The sequence below is a fragment of the Panthera leo genome, chromosome D4, assembly GCF_018350215.1.
Source record: "Panthera leo isolate Ple1 chromosome D4, P.leo_Ple1_pat1.1, whole genome shotgun sequence".
Taxonomy (NCBI): Eukaryota; Metazoa; Chordata; class Mammalia; order Carnivora; family Felidae; genus Panthera; species Panthera leo.
This window is the reverse complement of record NC_056691.1, coordinates 66035805-66059393: the sequence shown is the minus strand read 5'-3', so window position 1 is coordinate 66059393 and position 23589 is coordinate 66035805. Positions and strand designations below refer to the sequence as shown.

Here is a 23589-nt window from a genome sequence, read left to right as displayed (position 1 = left end):
CCTGAAAAGATGACATATTCACAAATAATAATACATATCTGCTTCGTTAAAAGTTTTTTTTTTAATGTTTATTGATTTTTGAGAGAGAGCGTGAGCAGGGGAGGGTCAGAGAGGGAGACACAGAATCCCAAAACAGGTTCCATGCTCTGAGCGGTCAGCACAGAGCATGATGTGGGGCTCAAACTCACAAACCTGAGATCATGACCTGAGCCGAAGTCGGACGTTTAACCAGTTGAGCCACCCAGGTGCCCCCCGTATTTTCTTCTTTTAACATACATTTTTCATGACGTGCCTTCAAAACCCTTTTATAACGCACTGTATAAATAAATTCAGTGAATGACCATAAGCCTCTAAGTGTCTAGGTGGGGAGGGCAAAGGTACTTCAAGGGATCACTGAGTAAAGACAGTGAGGAGAGGTGAGGAGCTAATGAGAGTGCAATGCTGGTAGAAGTGGGTTCAGTTTTCCAGGCTAGAAAGGCAAAAGAGGCATGACCCTCATTCAAATGCTACTGCTTTGATAAAGAACACCATTGATGTGTATTGGAGGCAGTCTGAAGGCAATATCTCTGTACTGACAACTCTTACTGAAATTCAAATTTTAAGTTTTTCAAAATTGGTAGAACTGAGGAAAATTTGAATGGTACACCTACCAGTGGCATTGAGCTTTGTCTTACCCAGCCATCTTTTGAGGCTTTAGAGTGTGAACTTCAGGAGGTACTGTGTCTTACTCTGACTTTTGCATCAAGTCACAGTGCTTTAGAGAGAACTAGAGAGCAATCCACAAATCTGTTCCTTTGATATTTTTAGTACATTCAAGCATAACATAAAGAATGTGGCTATGCATTAAATTGTAGAATTTGAAGCTAGAAAGGATACTAGAAATGACTTGTTACAACATGTCATTTTGTACTTTTATTTTACTAGTGGAGAAGATAAGACCCAGGAGGGCAAGCATCTTATTGGTGGTCCACAGGGATTCAGAGCTCAAGTCAGGCACAAAGGACTTGTCTTTTGTCACCCAGGGTGCTTGCAAACAACCTAGCTCTTCATGCACTGAGCACCCTCTCCCCATCCCTCCCCAACTCCAATTCTCTACTCATTTTAAGACATAAAGTGAATCTTTCCATTCTGCACCAGATTTTCAGCCCATTGAGCATAACATGCAGACTCCTTCCCTGACCTGATCATCTGGCACCTGCCTCCCTCCACCCCTCCTCTTCCACTTTCTCCCTCCTAGCTCATCTCGCCCCAGCCACACTGCCTTCCTGCTGTTCCTCAAACATGGAAAGCTCATTTTCTCACTTTCTATTGCCCTTGCTTATAGTGTTCTTTCTCCCCAAATCTTTTCCTGGCTTCTCTTTCTAATCGTGTATGCCTTGGAAGAAGTATCACCCTCTTTGGGAGAAGTAGTCCTGTTTCCCCCCGTTTCCCTCTTATTTTGCTTTATTTTTGGCTAGGTGACATTTGTTTATTGCCAAATTCCTGCACAGGAATGCAAGCTCCATGCAGGCAGAGACTTTGTCTTGTTCACCCCAGACTCTCAAATGTGCCGAACAGCGTCTGGCACGTAGCAGATGCTCAGTGAATATTCGTTGAGTGAACACAGGGGTAGGAGACCAAATGCTGGTGGATTGCATTGACTGGAGTTTGGTAGGTGAGCATTTCGGGCCTCTTTGTGTTCCATCATCCTTAACTGCAAAGGAAGTTTGCGGCTCACAGGTCTGTGGGGAGATCACACAAATGGTGAGGGGATAGATGCATGTTTGTGGTTATCGGTTGATCTATGCTCCTGAGGCACCAGGAAAGGCCAGGCCCTCTCGGGTGATGCTACCTTTGATGTCTTCCCTCTGCAGAGACATGCCTTGCTCAGTGGGGGAAGAGGAGTGGACCACCGCCCCAGTTCCCCAGACCATCACGAAACTCTTCCAAAGTGGGAACTGGACGATGGAGAACCCCTCACCCGCCTGCCAGTGTAGCAGCGACAAAATCAAGAAGATGCTGCCTGTGTGTCCCCTAGGGGCAGGGGGGCTGCCTCCTCCACAAGTGAGTCAGTCTCAGTGTGACTGAGCAGATGGCGGTGCGGGGTGGGCTGGGGCGCTTCCGTTAGGAAGAAGGAATGGATGACCAGTCATGCAGGGGCTTGTCTTTCAGTCTTGATCTTAATTCTGTGGGGACAACAAGCATGTGAGTTTTGAAGGGAAGAAGCTGGTCCATAAGTTTCTAACTTAGCTTAGCTTGTTTCTCTAGTTTGAAAAAAGTCAGCCTAGCTTACTTACCTGTTCGAGTTAAAACCAGAACCCAACACTCGGGATCAGTGGGCTGTGGGAGACACACTCTGGCTTCTCCCGCTGAGGTAGTGTTGACAGAACATGTAGCATGACAGGCCTGGCTTCATCCCTGGTTCTGCCACAGATGAGCTGGTGACCTGGGACAGGCCCCTCAGTGCCTGGACCTGTTTCCCCACCTCTGAATTAGGGAGGCTGGCCCATGAAGCTTCTGCGGGTCTTAAAATTCTGACATTCTCTGAGACTGTGAGTGTGGGGAGCAGTCCTGAGCCTTTTTTCTGAGAACAATTTCAGGAAGAGGCTTGTTTGTGATCTCCCTCTGCTGCTGTATTAGTATCTAGGTTGCAGGGTGAGGACAACTGATTTCAAATGGGTGTGAGAACTTAAAGGTATCCTGGTTACTTCTCCCTAAAATAACAGCTGATCTATTCATCAGTATACCTCCAGTGAACAAGAGAATTCACTGGGCATAGAGTCAATGATACTGCTCCCCTAAATACCTTTGTGACTATAAAGAATCATATTCTACTGTCTATTGTTTAGCAGTTCAGAATAATTTCCTGGGAACATGTTAGCTTGGCAGAAGGGAATGGCCAATGCTGAGGGCAGAATGGACTAGGCCTTGGTGTTTGGATGATGGCAGTGCCTGGGCCCTATGGGGAGAGTCTGGCCACACTGTGATCTATTTGAGGGACACGTGTCATTGTTATTCATTTTATTTTTTGTCCCAGTTGTGGTCCATAAAGACACACGTGCTTTGTTTACTTTAAATTTCTAGTTCACTCATGTTATTAAATAAGGCAGTCTTTAAATTTGTTTAATTCAAATATGATTCTCATACCCTAGTTACACTTTTCTCCGAAATCAGATTCCCAGAATGTCATATGGACCCCAGAATAGTTTTTTAGTTTTCACCTTTACATGGACCCAAGAAGGATTGAAGAAATGGTTAAAACCACCTATTTCCTTGTTTTTCAACCCATTTGTCCTCTGAGTTTTGAAGGAATAAGTGGAACTTGAGAAGAAAAGGAAGAATCCTTGAAGTTCATTTTCATTCATCTCCGGGAAAACGAGATACCTTACATAACTGCCTCAAACCTATGTCACTGCTTCTCACTTTCCCTCTTTTGCCTGTTTCCCAAGATCCAGTACCCATAGAACTCAAAGCAGTGCAGAATGGGACCCCTAAAGTAGCCTCCATGCTAGGAAGGAGCCATGGCTGGTCTGTCAGCCCTCCCTAACCTGCTCTGGTCAGTGTCCCTCACTCTTCTGTGAGAAAAGAGTTTAAGAATTCTCTATGCTTGCACCAATGGGTTGACAGGGCTTAGGGTGGAAAGCAGCCACAGGGCGAAAGTGCCCAAGATTAGTTGTTAAGTAAAACAAGGCTTAGGGTGGAAAGGGTCTGAGAACGGTTAGAGGTAGAAAGCCACTACAGGGCGGAAGCACCCAAGGTTAGCTGGTGAAAAGGGTGCCTTGTCAGCTTTGAGGCAGCATGCTCCAGCAATCTTAAACTTTGGAGATAAGAGCTACTTGGCTGTATCTTCCACAGAGAAACACTGTCCATTTGCTGTCTGGCGCCATTTATCTCATCATGCTTTAATCTCAACTTCTAACGTCACTTGCCCCCCAAACCCTTTGCGTCTTACGCACACAAGTTAATGCCACACAAGTTAATTGTTTACTTTTGCATGTACACCATGTATGTAAAACCTTGAGAGCTCAATAAATACAGAGATGAAACCCCTGTTTGGGGCTCTTGTTCTCCCGGAAATTGGCCTCTCTTGTATTCAATTCTGTGTCCACTCTCTTGCTGGACAAGAGAGAACTCCAGACTCAAAGTCTGCTACACTGTTCCTTTTGAATCCCCATCTGCTTGCCTTGAGACCCAAATTCAGGCCTGAGTCACCAAGGTTAGAGGAGCATCTGTGAGATAAATAGCCATTTTTTGCTCAATATCTTAGATATCAGCCTATAATCAGGTCAAGGTCCCTTCCCTTTCCCACTGTAGTTTCTGTTAGCCTCCATGGGCAGGGACCATAGAGTCAAAAGATTGCCAGAATCTATTAGGGTTGGCTGGGATTTAACTTTCACAAAGTCTAAATTTGAATTTCTTTTGAAGAGGAAATATCTAAATATTTAAATAAATATCTAATACCACATGTACATACTCATGTGGTATTTGCTGCTGAGTATTGTGTTTCACACTGTCTGTATTTTAATGTCAGGCTGTTGTTTAGGTATGGTGGGTTTTCCCTGGGTGCCAGTAATTCTCAATCACCTCCTCTAAGTCAAAGGATTCCATTAAGCAACTGAAGAAACACTTGAAGCTGGCCAAGGTACTTTATTCATCCCAAGATTTTTCAGAAAAGTGGGCCCAGAGTTGCAGGTACTTGGGCGTCATTGGTAGGTCAGTCAGGTCACCTAGCAGCTTCTTGTTTAAGACTTTTGCATACAAAACCATCACTGGTATTTAGTGATCTTGCACCAGCCAAGAATGAGCTACTCAGTGTATATTTAATACTCGAAAGTGTAGATCCTATATATGGAGCATAGCAATTATTCTTTCTCTTATCTCCTACAGGGTATGAATATAGGTCATTAGGAATTTTATACAAGACCCTGTATCATGGACTTATAGGACCATTCTTAGAATCTTAGAATTTCTTTTCTTGTTTTTAGAATTTCTGTATCTATTAGATTGATATGCTATACATTGTTGCTTTTACACTTATTTACAGCTGGATTAATTTAACTTATTTGAGTAGTTTCACACTAATATTTTCTCTACTTTCTAAGTTTTCAAGCCACATACCTTTGCTCTTATAAAGTCAAGAACAGTGGACAAAAGCTAATGCCATTAGGCCAGTCTCAGACCTCTTTCAGTAGTTTCATTATGGTACTAGACTCTTTTTGTTAAAAAATTTTTTTAATGTTTTGTTTAAATTTGAGAGAGAGAGAAACAGAGTATGAATGGGGAAGGGGCAGAGAGAGAGGGAGACACAGAATTCGAAGCAGGCTCCAGGCTCTGAGCTGTCAGCACAGAGCCTGATGTGGGGCTTGAACCCACTAACCGTGAGATCATGACCTGAGCCAAAGTTGGACACTTAACCAACTGAGCCACTCAGCGCCCCAGTACTAGACTGTTTTTAACTTAGTGACATGTTTTGCATTTGTTTTTCAGATTTTTGACTTGAAAACAATCATGCTTAAACTCTGAATAAAATAAATACATTTTATTTATTGAAGAGATGTTTTTCCCTGGGCTATTCATCAGATGTTTGTGTGTGTGTGTGTGTGTGTCCTCCTTAATTGTGTCTTCAACTGCATCATTGACTCCTCAGATCCTCACTGACTTTCTCTTTCCAGGAAGAGCATGTCAGCGGACATTATTGTGTCCATCTGTGTTGTCTTTGAAATGTTCTTCATCTCAGCCAGTTTTGTTGTGTTCCTGATCCAGGAGCAGATCAGTAAAGGGAAACTCCTGCAGTTCATTAGCAGATTGTAACCTGTCATGTACTGGCTCTCCAATTCTGCATGGGATATGGTAAGAACACCTGTCTGCTGCTGCTTTCTAAATCTCCATCACGGCTATGGATTGGATGAAAAAGCCTTTGTCTTTTCTAAAAGTGTTCTGGCTAATCTAAAGATGAATGAAAAAGGGAAAGGCAGAAGCAGTTGTATATTTTCATGACACAGAGCTGATCTCCTGCCACAGAGAAAAACTGTCTACATTGACTGCAACTAACATTACTATCACCTAATTTCCTAGACTTTTCAAAGAAACATTGAGGTAGAAGACTCTTAGTTAAAACTCAAAACCAATGCCTCTGACTTCTGATAGGTTTTAACCTCCAGAGTTAGGGTCTTCTTTGCCTTACTAGGAAACTTATTTGTCCCTTGAATCCTTGAGGACCAGATAAATGAGAGGTGAGTATGCTTCCTGCTTTTCCATTTTCCCTCAGACAGCTAATAATTTACTTTGTTGTATTTGCAATATGTGTTAGAAACATAAATTCATATAGCTGTAAATATAGACTACCAGGAGAGCTTGGAAGTACCAAATCTAGTTTGAGAAGGCTGAAATACTCAAGTAAAATAAAAATGAACATTGTAAGAAAACCCTAGTATATCTAAGACAGTACTGAAGAAATTCTCCTTGTAGAGCTATTAGCATGCTATTTATTTGAGGTAAGTTAACATTTAAGTATATTTATTACTGTCTCATTACCTTATAGCAACACAGTAGCTCCAGATCAGAGGATAAAAATATAAAACACAATAAAAAACGATCAGAATGTACCTGTAGGCATTTATTAGGGCAAACATTTCCATAACCATAAATATCTCATTATCACAAATAGATGTCCCAAGTATCTTTGTTAAATTGTGATTCAAAATGAAGTAAAAGTTAGTAAAATAAATTGTAAATGAAGACATTTTCAGCATATAAACCAATAAGTCTTTAAAAATTTTTCATATGAGGACCTATTATTTTCCACATATGTAATTAATTATTAATGTAAAACAAAATGAATAGAGATGATAATATACTTTTCCATAATAAACAGGTTTAATACTTTTATGAATCCCATTTGGTATTACAAAATAAGTTTTACCGGACAAAAACTTTTAAAATCTCAGAAAAATAGACATGAAAAGGTTGATAATATATATAATAACTTAAAAATATCATAGGCATGGAAATGTAACATAATCATTTCAATATAAGGAAATGCTATAAAAGTAGAGGGCTGTAAACATAGAGAACAAGAGATATTCTGAAATAAATGAAAAATCAAGATCTTGAAGGAATGACAACTATTTTTAATATATGACAGATACTGAAATGCCAAACGGAAAATGAACAGAACTATTTCCTCAAGAGGTCATGACAATGAACAGAAGCAGCTTTTAAAAATGCAGAGGGCACAGCAAATTAACTTACCACCTCCTTCAAATAAAAATGAAAATCTCTTGGGAGAATTTAAGCACCATTAGCAGACACAACTTATAGCAGTTAATGCAATGCTTTGTATTTCAGAGGAAAATTATTTCAATGGGGAAAATGACGTAGGAATCAGAAGCATATTTTGCTGAGACTCAAGGAAGTTAACACTTTCCCGAACTGGAAAAAAAACATTTCATAATGTTGGAAAGTTATAAAGTTAAAAAGTGAATCAAATTTGTTGTACAAATAATTCATGCCTAGTTATTTAGCTTACCAGCTGCCACAACTCTGGGATCCTCATGAGACTGATGTCTCCCAGCTGCACGACTGTCTGCACTCTCATTCCACCAAAGAACATGAACTGCAGAAATAACCAAAAATAGATTCTAAAGACTATAGTATTACTACAACAAATACAGAAAAATTAATCAGAAAAATTAAGTCTTATTCTTTAAATCAAAATAGTAAATATCAAAAAGGTAAAACTGAGTATGTTAGTGATAAGATTTCAGAGGGGTCAGAGATTTGGGAGGTAAATTTATAAATTACTTAATCAAACTGTTTTTATAGATGAAGAAACAGATGGTTGGAGAGAAAAAGTTAGTAAAACCACTAAAGACACAATTAAGTCTAGAACCAAGCCTGTGACTTCCTAATATATTTTAGTTTATTAAAAAAAGCAAGATTATATAAGAATTATATTTACTACTGGAAATTTGGATGATACAAAGAAGAAAATTAAAAGTAGCATAATTTGAACCACCTGGAGAGAAACTCTATTGCTATTTAGTGCATTTCCTTTAAACAAATGAATAAAATAAAAAATGCATATTTTCCATGGCAGTAATCTTAATTTTTAATGGCTATGTGAATTCCTCCTTATAGATATAACAACTTTTTATCCAAACTTCTTATTATTGACCAATTAGATTAATTCCAATATTTCAATTTTTTGAATTATGGAATGTTTTTGTGCATAATGTTTTACAAATTTTTAATAACTATAATATAGGACATGTTAGCTCTATAGGAAAATGTGGATAAAAAGAGAAAAGAGTAATCATTTCTATACCACCTAGGGAAAAAACCCACTTTTTTGCTGTATCTCTTTCCATATTTATGTATATATGTATCTATTTTTATGAATATATATTATACACACATAAACATATAAATTTATGGTTATATAAATACATGATGAAATGATGTACTTTTTCTATATTATATGTGTATTACATAAAAAATGTTTTTTTATTGTAAATAATACTGATACAAACATCATTAGAGTAGCATCTATAAGTATATCTGTAATGATAATGCTGATGACAACTCATACCAATATTTATTCAGTGTTTACTATGTGCTAGACCTGGTTTTAAGCATTTTGCATGTATTAACTCATTCAGTCTTCACAATAATTTTATATAGTAGATTACTATTATCATCACTTTATGGATGAGGAAACTAAAGCACAATGAGGTTAAGTAACTTACCTAGGGTCACAAAGTTATAAGTGGTGAAGCTGGGATTCAAACCCAGGCAGTCTGGATCTGATTATTTTCTTAATATAAACTCCTAAAATTTAAATTGAGAGAACCAAAGAGTATATCTTATACATACACACTCATAAATATACAGTGTATATATTATACACTGTCCTCCAGAAATGAAGTACTGATTTATACTCAGCATATTACTATTCTCCTAGTACACTAAGAATAAATTTAAGATTAAAAAGTGTGTGTGCACACATATTTTCATTATTTTTTTCTTATAAAAGTGATACATGTCCATTATAGTAAATTAGAGACTTAAAAGACCTTTAATCTCATCATTTAAATATGACTATATATTTTATGTCCTTTCAAATTCCCTTCTTGTATAACTAAACACACCTACATATCCATGCATATTTCCTTAACATTGGCAAAAACAATTTAAAAAATAAAGGTTTTTTGCCCAAGGCAGCCCCAACTTGCCTCTTAACACCGGGACCAAACCCTGCCCACAATAGGCAAAGAGAGCCATTTCAGACAACTGGACTAAAGGCAGATGTGGCTCAGCCACAACAGTAAGGTGCATGCAACACATACAGAAGATACCCTTGAAGGGAAATTGCACTGCAGGGCACTACAGGACCTCTTCTTCATAAGGCCACTACTTGCAAAAGCAGGAGATGTAGCTTACTTTCCTAACACACAGAAACAGACACAGAGAGTTAGACAAAATGAAGGCATATAAGAATATGTCTCAAATGAAAGAAGAGGACAAACTCACAGCAAGAGAGCTAAATGAAACAGATAAGCAATATGCCTGATAGAGAATTTAAAGTAATCATACTCACTGGACTTGAGAAAAGAGTAGAGGATCTCCGTGAAACCCTCAAAAAAGAGAGAGAAAATATAAAAAAGAACCAGTGAGAGATGAAGAACTCAATAAGTGAAATGAAAAATACACTAGAGGGAATAAATAGTAGATTAGAGGAAGCAGAAGAATGGATCAGTGATCTAAAAGACAGTAATGAAAAGCAATCAAGCTAAACAGGAGAAAGAAAAAAGATTAACAAAAATGCGAGAATAGGTTAAGGGAACTCAGCAATACCATCAAGTGTAATAACATTAACATTATAGGGATCCCAGAAGAAAAGAGATAAAAGGGGTAACAAATTTATTTGAAGAACTAATAGCTGAAAACTTCCTAAATCTGGAGAGGGAAACAAATCTAGAGTCCTAACGCACAGAGACCCCCCCCAACAATATCAACCCAAGGAGGTCCACACCAAGACACGCAGTAATTAAAATGGCAAAAAAGTACTGATAAAGAGAAAAATGTAAAAGCATCAAAAGAAAAGAAAATAGTTACATATGAGAGAAACTCCATAAGGCTACCAGCTGATTTTTCAGCAGGAACTTTGCAGGCTAGAAAGGAGTGGCATGATATATTCAAAGTGCTGAAAGGAAAAAAACTGAAACCAAGAATACTCTATGCAGCAAGGCCATCATTCAGAATAGGAGAGATAAAGAGTTTCTCAGATAAACAAAAGTTAAAGGAGTTCATCACCACTAAACCAGGCTTACAAGAAATATTAAAGGAGATTCTTTAAGTGGAAAAGAAAAACCAAAAGCAGGAGTAAGAAAATGAGGAAAGGAAAAAATTTCACAGGTACATATAAACATAATAAAAGTAGATTAATCACTTATAAAACAGTACGGAGGTTAAAACACAAAGCAGTAAAATCAAGTATATCTATAAAAATCAGTCAAGAGATTAATAAAGGGATGTAAAGTATGACATCATATACCTAAAACATAGAGGGGAGGGGAGTAAAAATTTAGTGTTTTTAGAATGGGTTCAAACTTAAGGGACCATCACCTTAATATAGACTGTTATATGCATAAATGTACATATAAACCTAATGGTGAACACAAATAAAAAAACTGGTAATAGATATGCAAAAAATATACAGAAAGGAATCCAGGTATATTACTAAAGAAAGCCATCAAACCACAAAAGAAGAGAGCAAGAGAAGAAAGGGACAGAGAATAACACCACAGAACAAGTAACAAAATGGCAATAAGTACAGACCTGTCAGTAATTACTTTGAATGTAAATGGACGAAATGCTCCAATCAGGGTAACTGAATGGATAAAAGGGGAAGATATTTATATGCTGTCTACAGAGATTCATTTCAGACCAAAAGACACATGCAGATTGAAAGTGAAGGGATGGGAAAACATTTATCATGCAGATGAAAAGAAAACTGGGATAGCAATACTTGTATCAGGCAACACTGGAAGACATAAAGAACATAATCATAAAGGGAACAATCCAACAAGAATATATAAAACTTGTAAATACTTATGCAAATTACATGGGATTACCCAAATACATAAAGCAGCTATTAACAAACATAAAGGAAATAATCAGTAGTAATTCAATAATAGTAAAGGACTTTAACACCCCACTTACATCAATAGATCACCCAAAGAGAAAATCAACATGTTAACAGTGGCTTTGAATGACACATTGGACCAGATTAACAGATACATTCAGAACGCCCCATCCTAAAAACAGTGGGATACACATTCTTTCAAGTGCATACGAAACATTCTCTGGAAGAGATCATATGTTAGGCCACAAAACAAGTCTCAACAAATTAAAAAAAAAAAAATACTGAAGTCATACCACACATCTTTCCCAACCACAACACTAAGAAACGAGAAATCACAAGAAAAAATATGTAAAGACCACAAACACATGGAGGTTAAATAACATGCTACCAAACAATGAATGGGTCAACCAAGAAATCAAAGTGGAAATAAAAAAATACATGGAGGCAAATGAAGATGAAAACACAACAGTCCAAAATCTTTGGGATGTAGCAAAAGCTGTTCTAGGAAGGAAGTTTATAGTAATACAGGTCTACTCAAGAAGCAAGGAAAATGTCAAACTCCTGAACCTTACACCTAAAAGAGCTAGAAGAAAAAGAAGAAACAAAACCCCCAAACAGTAGAAGTAAATACTAAAAATTAAAGCAGAAATAAATGAAATAGAACCACAAAAACAATAGAACCGATCAATGAAACCCAGAGCTAGTTCTTTGAAGAGAACAACAAATTTGATAAACTTTTACCCAGACTGTTCAAAAACAGAGAGAGAGAGAGAGAGAGGATCAAATAAACAAAATCAGAAATGAAAGGGGAGAAATAACCACCAAAAACACAGAAATAGAAAGGGTTAGAAAATATTATGAAAAATTATATGCTAACAAACTGGGCAACCTAGAAGAAATGGATAAGTTCCTAGACACATTAAGACTTCCCAAAAATGATTCAGGAAGAAACAAAATTTAAAGACTGTACAAACAATGTAATTGAATCACTAATCAAAAAACTTCCAACAAACAGAAGTCCAGGACCAGATGGCTACACAGGTGAATTCTACTAAACATTTAAAGATGAGTTAATGCCTATTATTCTCAAACTATTCCAAAAAGTAGAAGAGGAAAGAAAGCTTCCAAATTCATTCTATGAAAACAGCATTACCCTGACACCAAAACTAGATAGACACTACAAAAAAGAGAACTATAGGCCAATATCTCTGATGAACATAGATGCAAAGATCTGTAACAAAATATGAGCAAACTGAATCCAACAATATATAAAGAAATCATTTACATTCATCAAGTAGGATTTATTCCTGAGATGCAAGCGTAGTTCAATATTTGCAAAGCAATCAACGTGATACATCACATCAATAATGGAAAGGATAAAAACCATATGATCATTTCAGCAGATCTAGAAAATGCATTTGACAAGGACAACATCCATTCATGATAAAAACCCTCCTTAAAAAGTAGGTGTAGAGAGAACATACCTCAACATAATAGAGGCCATATATGAAAAACCCACAGCTAACATCATACTCGATGAAAAACAGAGCTTTTACACTATGGTCAGGAACAAGACAAGAATGTCCACCAATTTTATTCAACACAGTACTGGAAGTCCTAGCCACAGCAATCAGACAAGGAAAAGAAATAGAAAGCATCTAAATTGGTAAAGAAAAAGCAAAACTTTCACTATTTGCAGATGATATGGTACTATATATAGAAAACCCTAAAGACTCCACCAAAAACTACTGGAACTGAAAAATGAATTAAGTAAAGTTGCAGGATACAAAATCAATACACAGAAATCCATTTCATTTCTACACATAAAAAAGTAGCAAAAAGAGAAATTAAGAAAAATATCCCATTTACAATTGCATCAAAAATAATAAAATACGTAGAATAAACTTAACTAAAGAGATGAAAGACCTGTACTGTGAAAACTATAAAACACCAATGAAAGAAGTTGAAGATTATACAAACAAATGGAAGGATATTCCATGCTTATGGATTGGGAGAACCAATATTGTTAAAACATCCATACTACCCAAAGCAATCTGCAGATTTAATGCAATCCTATAAAAATACCAATAGCATTTTTCACAGAACTAGAACAAATAATCCTAAAGATTGTATGGAACCACAAAAAACCCTGAATAGCAAAAGTAATCTTGAAAAAAAAGAACAAAACTGGAGGCATCATAATCCCAGATTTACTAGAAATCTGTAGTAATCAAAACGGTATGGTACTGGCACAAAAACAGAAAATAGATCTATATATCAGTGGAACAGAATACAGAGCCCAGAAATAAACCCACGATTATACTATCAATTAATCTTTGACAAAAGAGGCAAAAAAAAAAAAAAAAAAGACTTTTTAACAAATGGCATTGGGAAAACTGGATAGCTACATACAAAGAATGAAACTGGACGACTTTGTTTCACTATACACAAAAATAAACTCAAAATGGATTAAAGACCTAAATATGAGACCTGATACCATAAAAGTCCCAGGGGAAAACACAGGCAGTAGTTTCTTTGACATTAGCCATAGCAACATCTTTCTTGATATGTCTCCTAAAGCAAGGGAAACAGCAAAAATAAACTATTGGGACTACATCAAAATAAAAGCTTCTAAATAGCAAAGGAAACCATCATCAATACTAAATACAACCTACTGAATGGAAGAAGATATTTGCAAATGAAAAATCTGATACAAGGTTAATATCCAAAATCTATAAAGAACCTATACAACTTAATACCCCAAAAACAAATAATCCAATTTAAAAATGGGTAGATGATATGAATAGACATTTCTCCAAAGAAGACACCCAGATGGCCAATGGACACATGAAAAGATGCTCAACATCATTCATCATCAGGGAAAAGCAAATCAAAACTACAATGAGATATCACCTCACATCTGTTAGAATGGCTAAAATCAAAAACAAAAGAAACAACAAGTGTTGGCAAGGATGTGGCGAAAAAGGAACCATCATGTACCATTTGTAGGAATGCATATTGGTGCAGCCACTGTGGAAACAGTATGAAGGTTCCTCAAAAAGTTAAAAATAGAATTACCACAGGATACAGTAATTCAACTACTGGGTATTTACCCAAAGAATATGAAAACATGAATTTGAAAAGGTTTATGCACCCCTATGTTTATTGCAGCATAAATTACATAGTCAAGATATGGAAGCAGCAGACCAAGTGTCCATTGATAGATGATGAATGGATAAAGAAGATGTGGTATGTATATATAATGGAATATTACTCAGCCATAAAAGGAATGAGATCTTGTCATTTGCAAACATATGGATGGATCTAGAGGGTATAATGCTATGTGAAATAAGTTAATCAGAGAAAAACAAATACCACATGATTTCACCCATAGTGGAATTTAAGAAAACAAATGAACAAAGAAAAAAAGTGATGAAAAACAAATTCTTAAATATAGAGAACAAACTAGTGGTTGCCAGAGAGAAGGTGGGTAGAGGCATGGGTGAAATAGGTGAAGTGGATTAAGAGTACACTTATGATGAGTTCTGAGTAACGCACAGGATTGTTGAATCACTATATTATACACCCGAAACTAATATAACACTGTATGTTACTTATACTGAAATAAAAAAAAATAATGTCAAAGAACCAAGCCTTTTTATTTATGTTGCCAGTTTTTTTTTGAGGGAAGATGAAGTAGTTACAAATCCTACAAGTAGAACTCTTTTTTCTGACCTAGGTTATACTCTACCTGTATAATGTATCTTTATTAGGTAAAAACTGGCATCTTATGAGGTGCCTAAGTAGCTCAGTTGGTTAAGTATCCGACTTCTGCTCAGGTTATGGTCTCACGGTTCATGGGTTTGAGCCCCACATTGGGCTCTGTGCTGACAGCTCGGAGCCTGGAGTCTACTTCAGATTCTGTGTCTCCCTTTCTCTCTGCCCCTCCCCTGCTCATGCTCTGTCTCTTTCTCTCTCTCTCTCACTCTGTCTCTTTCTCTCTCTCAAAAATAAACATTAAAAAAGAATTAAAGCATCTTATTTTGTTTTAATCTGCATCTTCTTTAATATATTTTTAGGAGTCATCTGTGTCTACCTTTGCAGAATATTTATTTTTTGCTCTTGGATTTCATTTAAGGTGTTTTGGGAGGAACTAAGTTTGAGCTTTGTATAATAAAATCATCAATTTATTCTTTTTTTCCTTCATAGTTTCTTCATTTGCTTTTTGGCTTAGAAATGCTGTTTCTATACATGTCATTAAATAAATTTATCTATATTTTGTTTTATTAGTTGTATGAATTCATCAGTTTGCCACAAGAAAACTCTCTGAAATTCTGACTGGAGTATCTTTTGACTTTAAACATTAAATATCCCAAATAGACATTTTATTAAATAAATTAATAAATCATTTACTTATATCTTACATATACTATAAATATATCTAAGTAGTGGAAATGGGTAATTTTTTTTCTTTGGGCTTGTCTATGTTTTTAATATTTATAATAACTACATAGTACTTTTTCACCCAGAAATAATCTCTACCCCAAGTAATGTTATTTAAAAAAAATCACAAAAAGCACAGACTTCCAGTTATAAGATATTAAATAAGTTTTGGGGATGTAATACACAACATGATGACTATAGGTAACACTTCTGTATTGTATATTTGAAAGCTGATAATAGAGTTTATCTTAAAAGTTGTCATCAGAAGGAAAAACAATTTGTAACTGTGAGGTGATGGATGTTAACTAAACATACTGTGGTGACCATTTCACAATATATACAGATAACAGATCATTAAACTTATAATATGTTATATCAATTATATCTCAATAAAACTGGGAAAAAAGGAAAAATCATTAAAAGTACATTCAGAGGAAAATAACAGAAATAGGTAACTTTTTCAGGTTCCTTCCAATTTTTAAAATTTTATCATTTTGATGTATCAGGGAAAAGAGCAGTTCTGTATTTGAAAAAAAAAAAAACTTTATTAGGTGAATAACATTCCAAATACATGTAAAACAGGTTTGCTCAACCCTTAAACTTACAAAAAGCTAAAAACTGGGCAATAAAAAATAAAATATAGTCCACAATGAGAACAGAGACAAATTGACCAAAGGAACTTAATGTGGATCACCAATATATTTTGCAATTTCATGGAAGAAATGGACAACTGTACCTCTGTTGAGTACTCCATATTCTGCATGGAACACTCCAACTAGTTTTGTGTAGCCTCGATTGACATGCGTATGAACTGCCCTTTTAAATGGGTCACCCCACAGAGCTGGCCCACCAGGTTTCATCTGAAATGTAGCTAGTTCATAGACTCCTAGAATAGGGAGAAAAATAATTATTTTATAGAACATATTCAAGAAATTTCTAATCATGTTTAGTTTGGTTCCAGTGCAAGGATAACTACACAAATAGATTTTGAGGATCACACCCATATACATGTTCATGTAGACATAATTTATTAATACTTTGCATTGTTTTTCTTTGCTTTTATGTTTAGTCAGTCTTGGTCCCACTTAAAGGGTCAGTCGTTAAACTTAGTATACAGAACAAACCAAAATGGATGGACTCTACAGGTAAGGTATTATTTAAGCTATTTTTAATCTACAGAAATTGTCAATAAAAGTGAAAATTTATAATGGAATAGGATATTTTTAGTTGCCTAAGTCTATACTTTATAAAGTAAATGAAAAAGGAAGTATTTCTAGTCTCTTATAGTTCCATTTTTCTTTCCAATTTTCACTACTTTTCTCTTTATGTAAGTTCCCCTTATAGGATTCCTTTTCTAACAGGAGCAGCAAGCAAATAATGAGCCTGAAGTGATTGTCTTAGAATTCTGAGTAAAAATAATTCTAAAGGAGATGGTTTTACTATTCCCAAATATCCCAAATATCCAGGTAAATACTTGAAAAGCATTTTACCTTCTTGATGGAAATATGGGCTGTGTGAAGGGAAGGAAACCAGGGGACAAGTAGATTTGAGAAGTAAAAGAAAAACATGCAAAAGTTACTGAAGAATCATGAATAACATAGAGGAAAAGAACCAAGCAAGATCTGATACTTTCTGAGAAGCCAACCAGTTCATTCAGTTAGTGCTGGGCTGAGGGGGAGCTAAAAGGCTAAGTTTCTAAATAAGATTTTTCAAATCTTTTGTAATCTAAAATGCACTGCAAAATTAGGAATAACGGGGGAAATAAAATAACATTTAAATTAGTTTATGCTTTTGCTAATCTGACCTTTGTTTAAAACTGGATTGAGGTAATAATTTCTTTAAGTCAGCAAGAAGTGAAATCAGCAAGAAGACAAATCTTTAGGAATTATTTTCAAACTGAGAAATAAGAAAGAGGAAGACATAAAAGTTAGACTACAGTAATGCAGCTTGGCAATTTCAGTTAATTCATTCCCCTAGTCCATTTTATAAACAAATATGTACTTAGATTAGTTGTAATCTATGGAAAAATACTTTTATATTTAAAAAGTTATATTATTTTAAAATTATGACAAAGTATCACATATTATCCCTCACCTACCCACAGATGTGTTCCCTGCTCCCTAGGCCCAACTTCTCAACCTTTAGTGACCATGTCAACTTTTTCTATAATACAGCTAAGCTTTAAGAATCAATAAGATACCAATATGGAAAAATACTTCATTATTTTAATGCTTATTTTTAAAAGGATAAGCTAAGAGCACCAATTTATTTTTATCTGAACAATCACATATATTCCTACATTAAACAAAGTATTAACTTCATTTCTTTTCCAGTAGAACTTGAGTTTTTATAGTTTAAAATCTAATATTTTCTCCATCAGAATTCAAAGTGACAAAAAGGGGAAGACTTACCTTCTTTTGGAGGCTTTTCTAATTTGCACCATGGCACCAGATACGTAATCTCACTCTCTTGTTTATCAATAAGAGCCAAATTTGGAATGAGGTATTGTTCTTGCCATTCCTTATCTTTGGCCAATGCTTTCCGAACTTCAGTTCGATGAGCAAAATTATCTACGGGAAAAAAAGGAGAAAGAAAAACAAAAATTACTGATTTAAATCACCTGTGCTTTTTCTGGGTTTCATTCAGTTCACCAAGTGTTCATTAAAGCTACATAAGGATACTGTATTATCACTCAAGATGCATATAGATGTGGCATTTGTCCCCAAGGTGCTCATGGTCTGGAAGGGGAGTAGAAATGTAAACAACTAATGATAATGTCATACATTGGGCTTAGCCTCTTACTGCTTAGTAGGTATTTGTGTGACTTAGGTTATTAAATCTTTCTGTGCCTGTTTTTTACTCTGTAAAATAGGGATAATGATTTGGATCTCCCTCTAGGGTTAGATTAAATGAATTAGTATGTGAAAGGACCTTACAACAGCGTTTGGCACCGAGTCAGAACTCAATATACATTAACTGTTCTTATTAATTTAATGAGGCATTTAGTGGTAGATTCGAAAAAGAGTATATTTCTGTGATGGTGGTGGTGGTGGTAATGGGTATTAGGTCAAGATACAACTTGAATTAAATTTAACATAAATGAAATCAAGATGTACTTTGACAGCTGCTGCTTTGAATCAACAGCTTCCAAAGAAATAGTGCTGATTTTCTGTCATCCATCCTTTTTACTCAGTGCCATTATATGGGCCTAGTACTATATTTACCTAACAAAGCCTCATAAGACTAATGGTAAAAGTAATTTTCTATGGTTTATGCTGTGGATAAGGAATAACACCTATCTTAAAGCTTAAGTAAGTATTATCAGGACTTTACTAGTTGTTGTTGTTGTTGTTTTTTTTAATGGGACACAATTCAACTGGTGGTACGTTAAAGCATAAATTGTTTTTAATGGGGTTTGTTTTACAATTGGGAAAACCCCTAAACTATGGCCATATTTAGGAAGAACACTTTTCATATTAAAGTATTTTATGACCATTAACTTTGGACACTAATAACCAAAATACTAAATGAAATTACTAAAAGTTTTTGGATATCATGATGTACTAGTGGAGTTCAGAAAGATTAGGCAATGGAGTAACAAACATTCCGGGGTTTCCAGTAACCATACTCCTTCCTCTATTAGACCAGGGGTAGATCAGCTTCAGTATGGGAAGAACTCTAATTCCTTTTCCTTTACCTCCATAGATGAGTATAAGGACAGTAAATTTCTTGAAACTCTGGGGTGCAGAAATAAAACAAAAGTGTCTGAAACATAGCGATTTATTATATCTTACAGATGAGTGAGGGCTTCAAAGTTTCCTATTAACTTCTATTTCCCTAAAGCCCCTAGACATTTGAATGATTTCTGTTAAAACACTATCCAGCTATAGCTTCAATAATAATAATAAAAGCAATCCTACTTTCCTTTTATGATCTCAACTGCTTGGGTTCTTGCAGTCATTGCTGTAAATTTTTCATAAACCATCTTTACAATAAGCTACTCTTAACTTTTCCTAAGAATTAAAGTGTGGTTCATAATTTAATGACTTGAAATCAGATGCCATTTTCTCAATATCACATTCCCATATGCTATTAAAAGGTTCTAGCAATGGGCTATTGGAGGTATACCAGTGGGAGGTGAAATCACTGAAATTATTTTTTGGTATTGCTATTTATAAGTTTTACTTCACCTGTATGTATTTACGGTACTATAGATCCAAGAACTAAGTCTCATGTAACATCTAACAGAATGAAAATCTGTACTGAATACTTAAGCTGATGACTCATACCATACTTCCAAATATGAAACACTTTATTCATTGTTCCTCCAAATTCTACACTCCAGTATCCAACCAGTTCAGAGTGAGCTGTCCGAAGATGAATGTTTTTCTTAGTATTTTCCAGGAACTGATTCATCTTTGAGGGCTTAAGATAATAGGTACGAAATTCATAGAATGTTCCATCGTATTGTCTGGGGCCTGTAGCAAGAGATGAGCAAACCTGAAGAAAAATAAGGCAAACTTAAATATATTGGGAAGGTAGGGTTTATAATATTGTGTTACAACCAAATCTAAGTCTGGAAACAAGGGACACTCAGTAGACACAATCTGCACTCCTGTTGTCCTCTCTCCATAGACTTGTTTAGAGAGGTTATCAGTAAAGAAAACAACTTTAAAAAAATACATAATTTATTGTCAAATTGGTTTCTATACAAGAAAACTACTATTAAGTATTCCAAATATATAGCTACTATTTCCTTTACCTCTAGGTACTTTTTCATGAGAAGTTTCTCCTAAGAAGCCCCTGGGGCAATTTCTTTACCCCCAAACTACAACTAGGATCCTGGTAAGTTTTACAAATAGTTTATTATCCCTTATTTAGCAAATACTCCATCTTTAGTTAATAGTATATATATGTGTGAGAGTTACGCATTTAAAACAATTTTATAAAATATACAGGTATTTTGACTGGCACAATGAGAATGTATTTACTAGCAGAAAATTCATTTTTTTTAGGTTCTTAAAACAATGGAAATTTCTGGTCAGGTCAAAGTATTTCCTAAATCCAATGAAGTAGACCACTGGTCCAAAAATAGGACAGGAATTTAATTGTATTAGAAAACTATGAGCTATTCAATTACATTGTAATATAGTGATAGAATGTGTAAATGCTAGAAAAAGGAAAAAAATTGATGAGTCACAATTATGTGAGTCCTTATGTTTTTAGTTACAGATGCAATCTGAAGAAGGTTATTTAACCTACCCAGTCATACTATGTTGTTGGAAATACTTTTTAAGAGCCATTGATTCCTTTTGTAATATTCATATACTATGTAAATTTCTGATTTGGTTCTCTGAGTGAACCAAACTTTCAGTGGGAAATGCTTTGCCAGAAATTATCCCTGTGTATAGGTATGTGTGTATATGTATATACACACACACACACAATTTATGCATATTAACACAGATACACTCATACGGAATTCCAGTTTACAAATCCATGTTACCTAAGTTTGGTTATCATGTGCATATTTCCTGAAGCTGATTACACCAGAATAATCTATCACAACAGTTTTGATATGTACAAAGCTGTGGATGAATTTTGGGCTTATGCTGACCAGCTGGTACAACAATCAAAAGCAGTAGGCTTCTTGCTCTGACATGTATGTATATGTATATGTATATGTATATGTATATGTATATGTATATACACACACACACATATATATACAAATATATACACACACACATATGTAAATGTATATGTAAACATATATATGTGTGTATATATAAGTTTTACTTCACCTGTATTTATGGTAATACAGATATGTATGTATATTTACAAAGCACGTATATATGTATACATATTTGTATACAAATATGGGTACAAAGCATACGTATATGTATACAAAGCACATATATGTATATATATTTACAAAACACAATAGTGTTATGTATTTTGCTGCTGTATTGTGTATAAGGCTGAATTGAGCTCATCCCATTCATGTCTATGATGAGTTATAATCTTATTGTCTGACTAGGATGCCATCAAAAACAACTGCAGTTGCCCCTATGTTTAGCTGACATTCTTTTTGTCCCATTTTACCACTCTAATAACAAAATACTATGCAAATGAAAACTGTCTAATATTTATCACTTAAAAATATAAATAAAATATATCAAAATGGGCCAATGGGGTACTTGTGACAATTGCTTTTGTTTTTCAGGGAATTTGTATGCGTAGAACAAAATAAGTGATCACAGGCACATATTTTTATTGTCTTTTGCAAAAGAGTACAATAGGAAAGCTCAGGGAGAAGTTAATAGCAATGAAGCAATGAGAGGGGTGTGTATGGGAAGGGGTGAGGTGATTTTTGTTGAGGGACACTAGAACAGTATAACCAGAACACAAGGCCACTATGCTAAGGAAGGAAACATGAGTGCTGTAGGCTCCCTTGTCTCCAAATAAGGGCTCATTTTCAGCAGCACTGACTTCCAATTCACTTAGAACAATTGGTCGACATCTAAAAAAAAATCACAGTCCAGAATAAAGTTGTAAGGAATAACTAACTGTTGGCCCTGCCCCAGAAGAGTGAGAATCAGAAGGTTAAAGGCTATTGCTAATCTTAGGTGGATGGGCCATTATTGGTTCCTCTTCAGCCTTCACCAGGAAGTCAGTCTCTAGAGTATGTTAATCCCCATCCCATCCTACTCCTTTGAGAAAGGAGTACAAATTTAAATATCAAAAGGAAAAAAAATCTGTAGATTGACAGAATAGGCTAGTTCCCGACAGTTAAGGCTGAATCACCAAAATCTATTGTGCATGTTTCTCATCCAGTGTTAGGACGTTTGTTCTGAGGTTCCTAGCCCTGCCTGCCTTGGACACCACCCACACGACACAGTGGGAGGCTGGGCTGGATGCTCCACCACCCGCACCCTGGGCCTCCTTTTCAAGTTCTCCGCAAAACGCTCGTTAAGGTGTGTACATTTCGAAGAGGCCGGTTCTAACACCAGCCACAGGTTGACCTATTTCTCCTCTACCTTCTGTCTGGAGGGGGCGGTGGCTTGTCAAACGACAAATAAATAGGAAAGGCTCGATCAGCAAGCACCAGGCACGGGCCCCAACGTGGGGAACGCAGGGGGCTAGGCAGCAAAAATGCAGCAGCCAGAGCTTCAGGAGTGTCCTCAGCACTTAGGCCAGAAAAACCCCGTTCGCGGCTGCTCACGAGTTGGCCTGTAGACCACACTGGCCAGCGGACCTTCCCAGAGCCGCGCCCCCTTCCTGTCGCGCATCCTGGGATACCCAGCCTCCGGGGCCTGGACCTGGCACCAGAACTTCCGCGGCAGCACCACGCTTTCAATCTGCATAGAGAACCAGCTGGGCGCGTGCGCAGCACTCGCAAGTCTGGTCACGGAAGCCGGGGAGCGCTTGCGCGGGACCTCGAGCTCCTCGCTGACGTCCCTCCCCTCCCCCAAGGCACGGCGTGGGCACGTCTCCGCGGCCGGTACCTGAGGCGCGAGCGTCCGCGCAGCCAGAGCTCTAGTCAGGCCGCTTCGGAGGACGAGCATGGCGTGGCTGCGAGCGCTGGGAGGGCCAGCCAGCCAGTATTCTGTCTTCGGTTCCTCCTGGTAGGGCTAACCCGCCTGGAAAAGAGCAGCGACCGAGCTACTGGCGGACGCAGGCTGGGGCGGGACTCCTCGGCGGCAGCTCCGCCTCTGGTGCCGGGAGGCGCGGCGGCACCGCCCGGTTGGCTGGCGTCGTCCGTGGGCGTCACGTTCGGGCCCCTGCCCCCTCCGGCCCAACGTTTGTTTCCTCAGACGTTCTCACCCAAACGTCGGAGGGGCGTTAGGATTAGCTGAACGCGGAGAGCGTTCCTGTGCCACCTTTCTGAGCCCATCAGCTAGTCTCCACGCGCGGTTACGCACAGTTCTTAAAGTTCGTGCGCAGAATGTGAGTTTGTCCTTTGAGAAGGAAGTATGATGCGTGCATATTATAATGCTGTGCGTTGAAAATCGTGGAGG

At 36.7% G+C, this 23589-nt stretch overlaps 1 protein-coding gene across 2 annotated transcripts; it reads right to left on the bottom strand.

Moving 5' to 3' along the window:
* Window positions 1-223: 223 nt before the first annotated feature.
* Window positions 224-23353, bottom strand: NIPSNAP3A (nipsnap homolog 3A). 2 transcript variants are annotated; one of them, XM_042911891.1, is made up of 6 exons: window positions 23077-23353; window positions 19858-20068; window positions 17980-18138; window positions 16305-16454; window positions 7508-7594; window positions 224-2165 (listed from the first exon to the last, which is right to left on the bottom strand). In XM_042911891.1, exons 1-6 carry the CDS (start codon window positions 23134-23136, stop codon window positions 2104-2106), a joined length of 729 nt encoding a protein of 242 aa, XP_042767825.1. In that variant the 5' UTR covers window positions 23137-23353; the 3' UTR covers window positions 224-2103. The 2 variants fall into 2 exon arrangements, with proteins under 2 accessions (XP_042767825.1, XP_042767824.1); XM_042911890.1 differs by lacking the exon at window positions 224-2165 and adding an exon at window positions 7089-7410.
* Between the last annotated feature and the right edge of the window lie 236 nt (window positions 23354-23589).

Coding starts and splice junctions, on each gene's coding strand:
- NIPSNAP3A (XM_042911890.1), bottom strand. CDS start 23,136: ATGCTCGTCCTCCGAAGCGGCCTGACTAGAGCTCTGGCTGCGCGGACG. Junction 20,069..23,076: donor CGCGGACGCTCGCGCCTCAG/GTACCGGCCGCG, acceptor ATTTTTCTTCAG/GTTTGCTCATCTCTTGCTAC. Junction 7,595..16,304: donor ATATGGAGTACTCAACAGAG/GTACAGTTGTCC, acceptor TTATTTCTGCAG/TTCATGTTCTTTGGTGGAAT.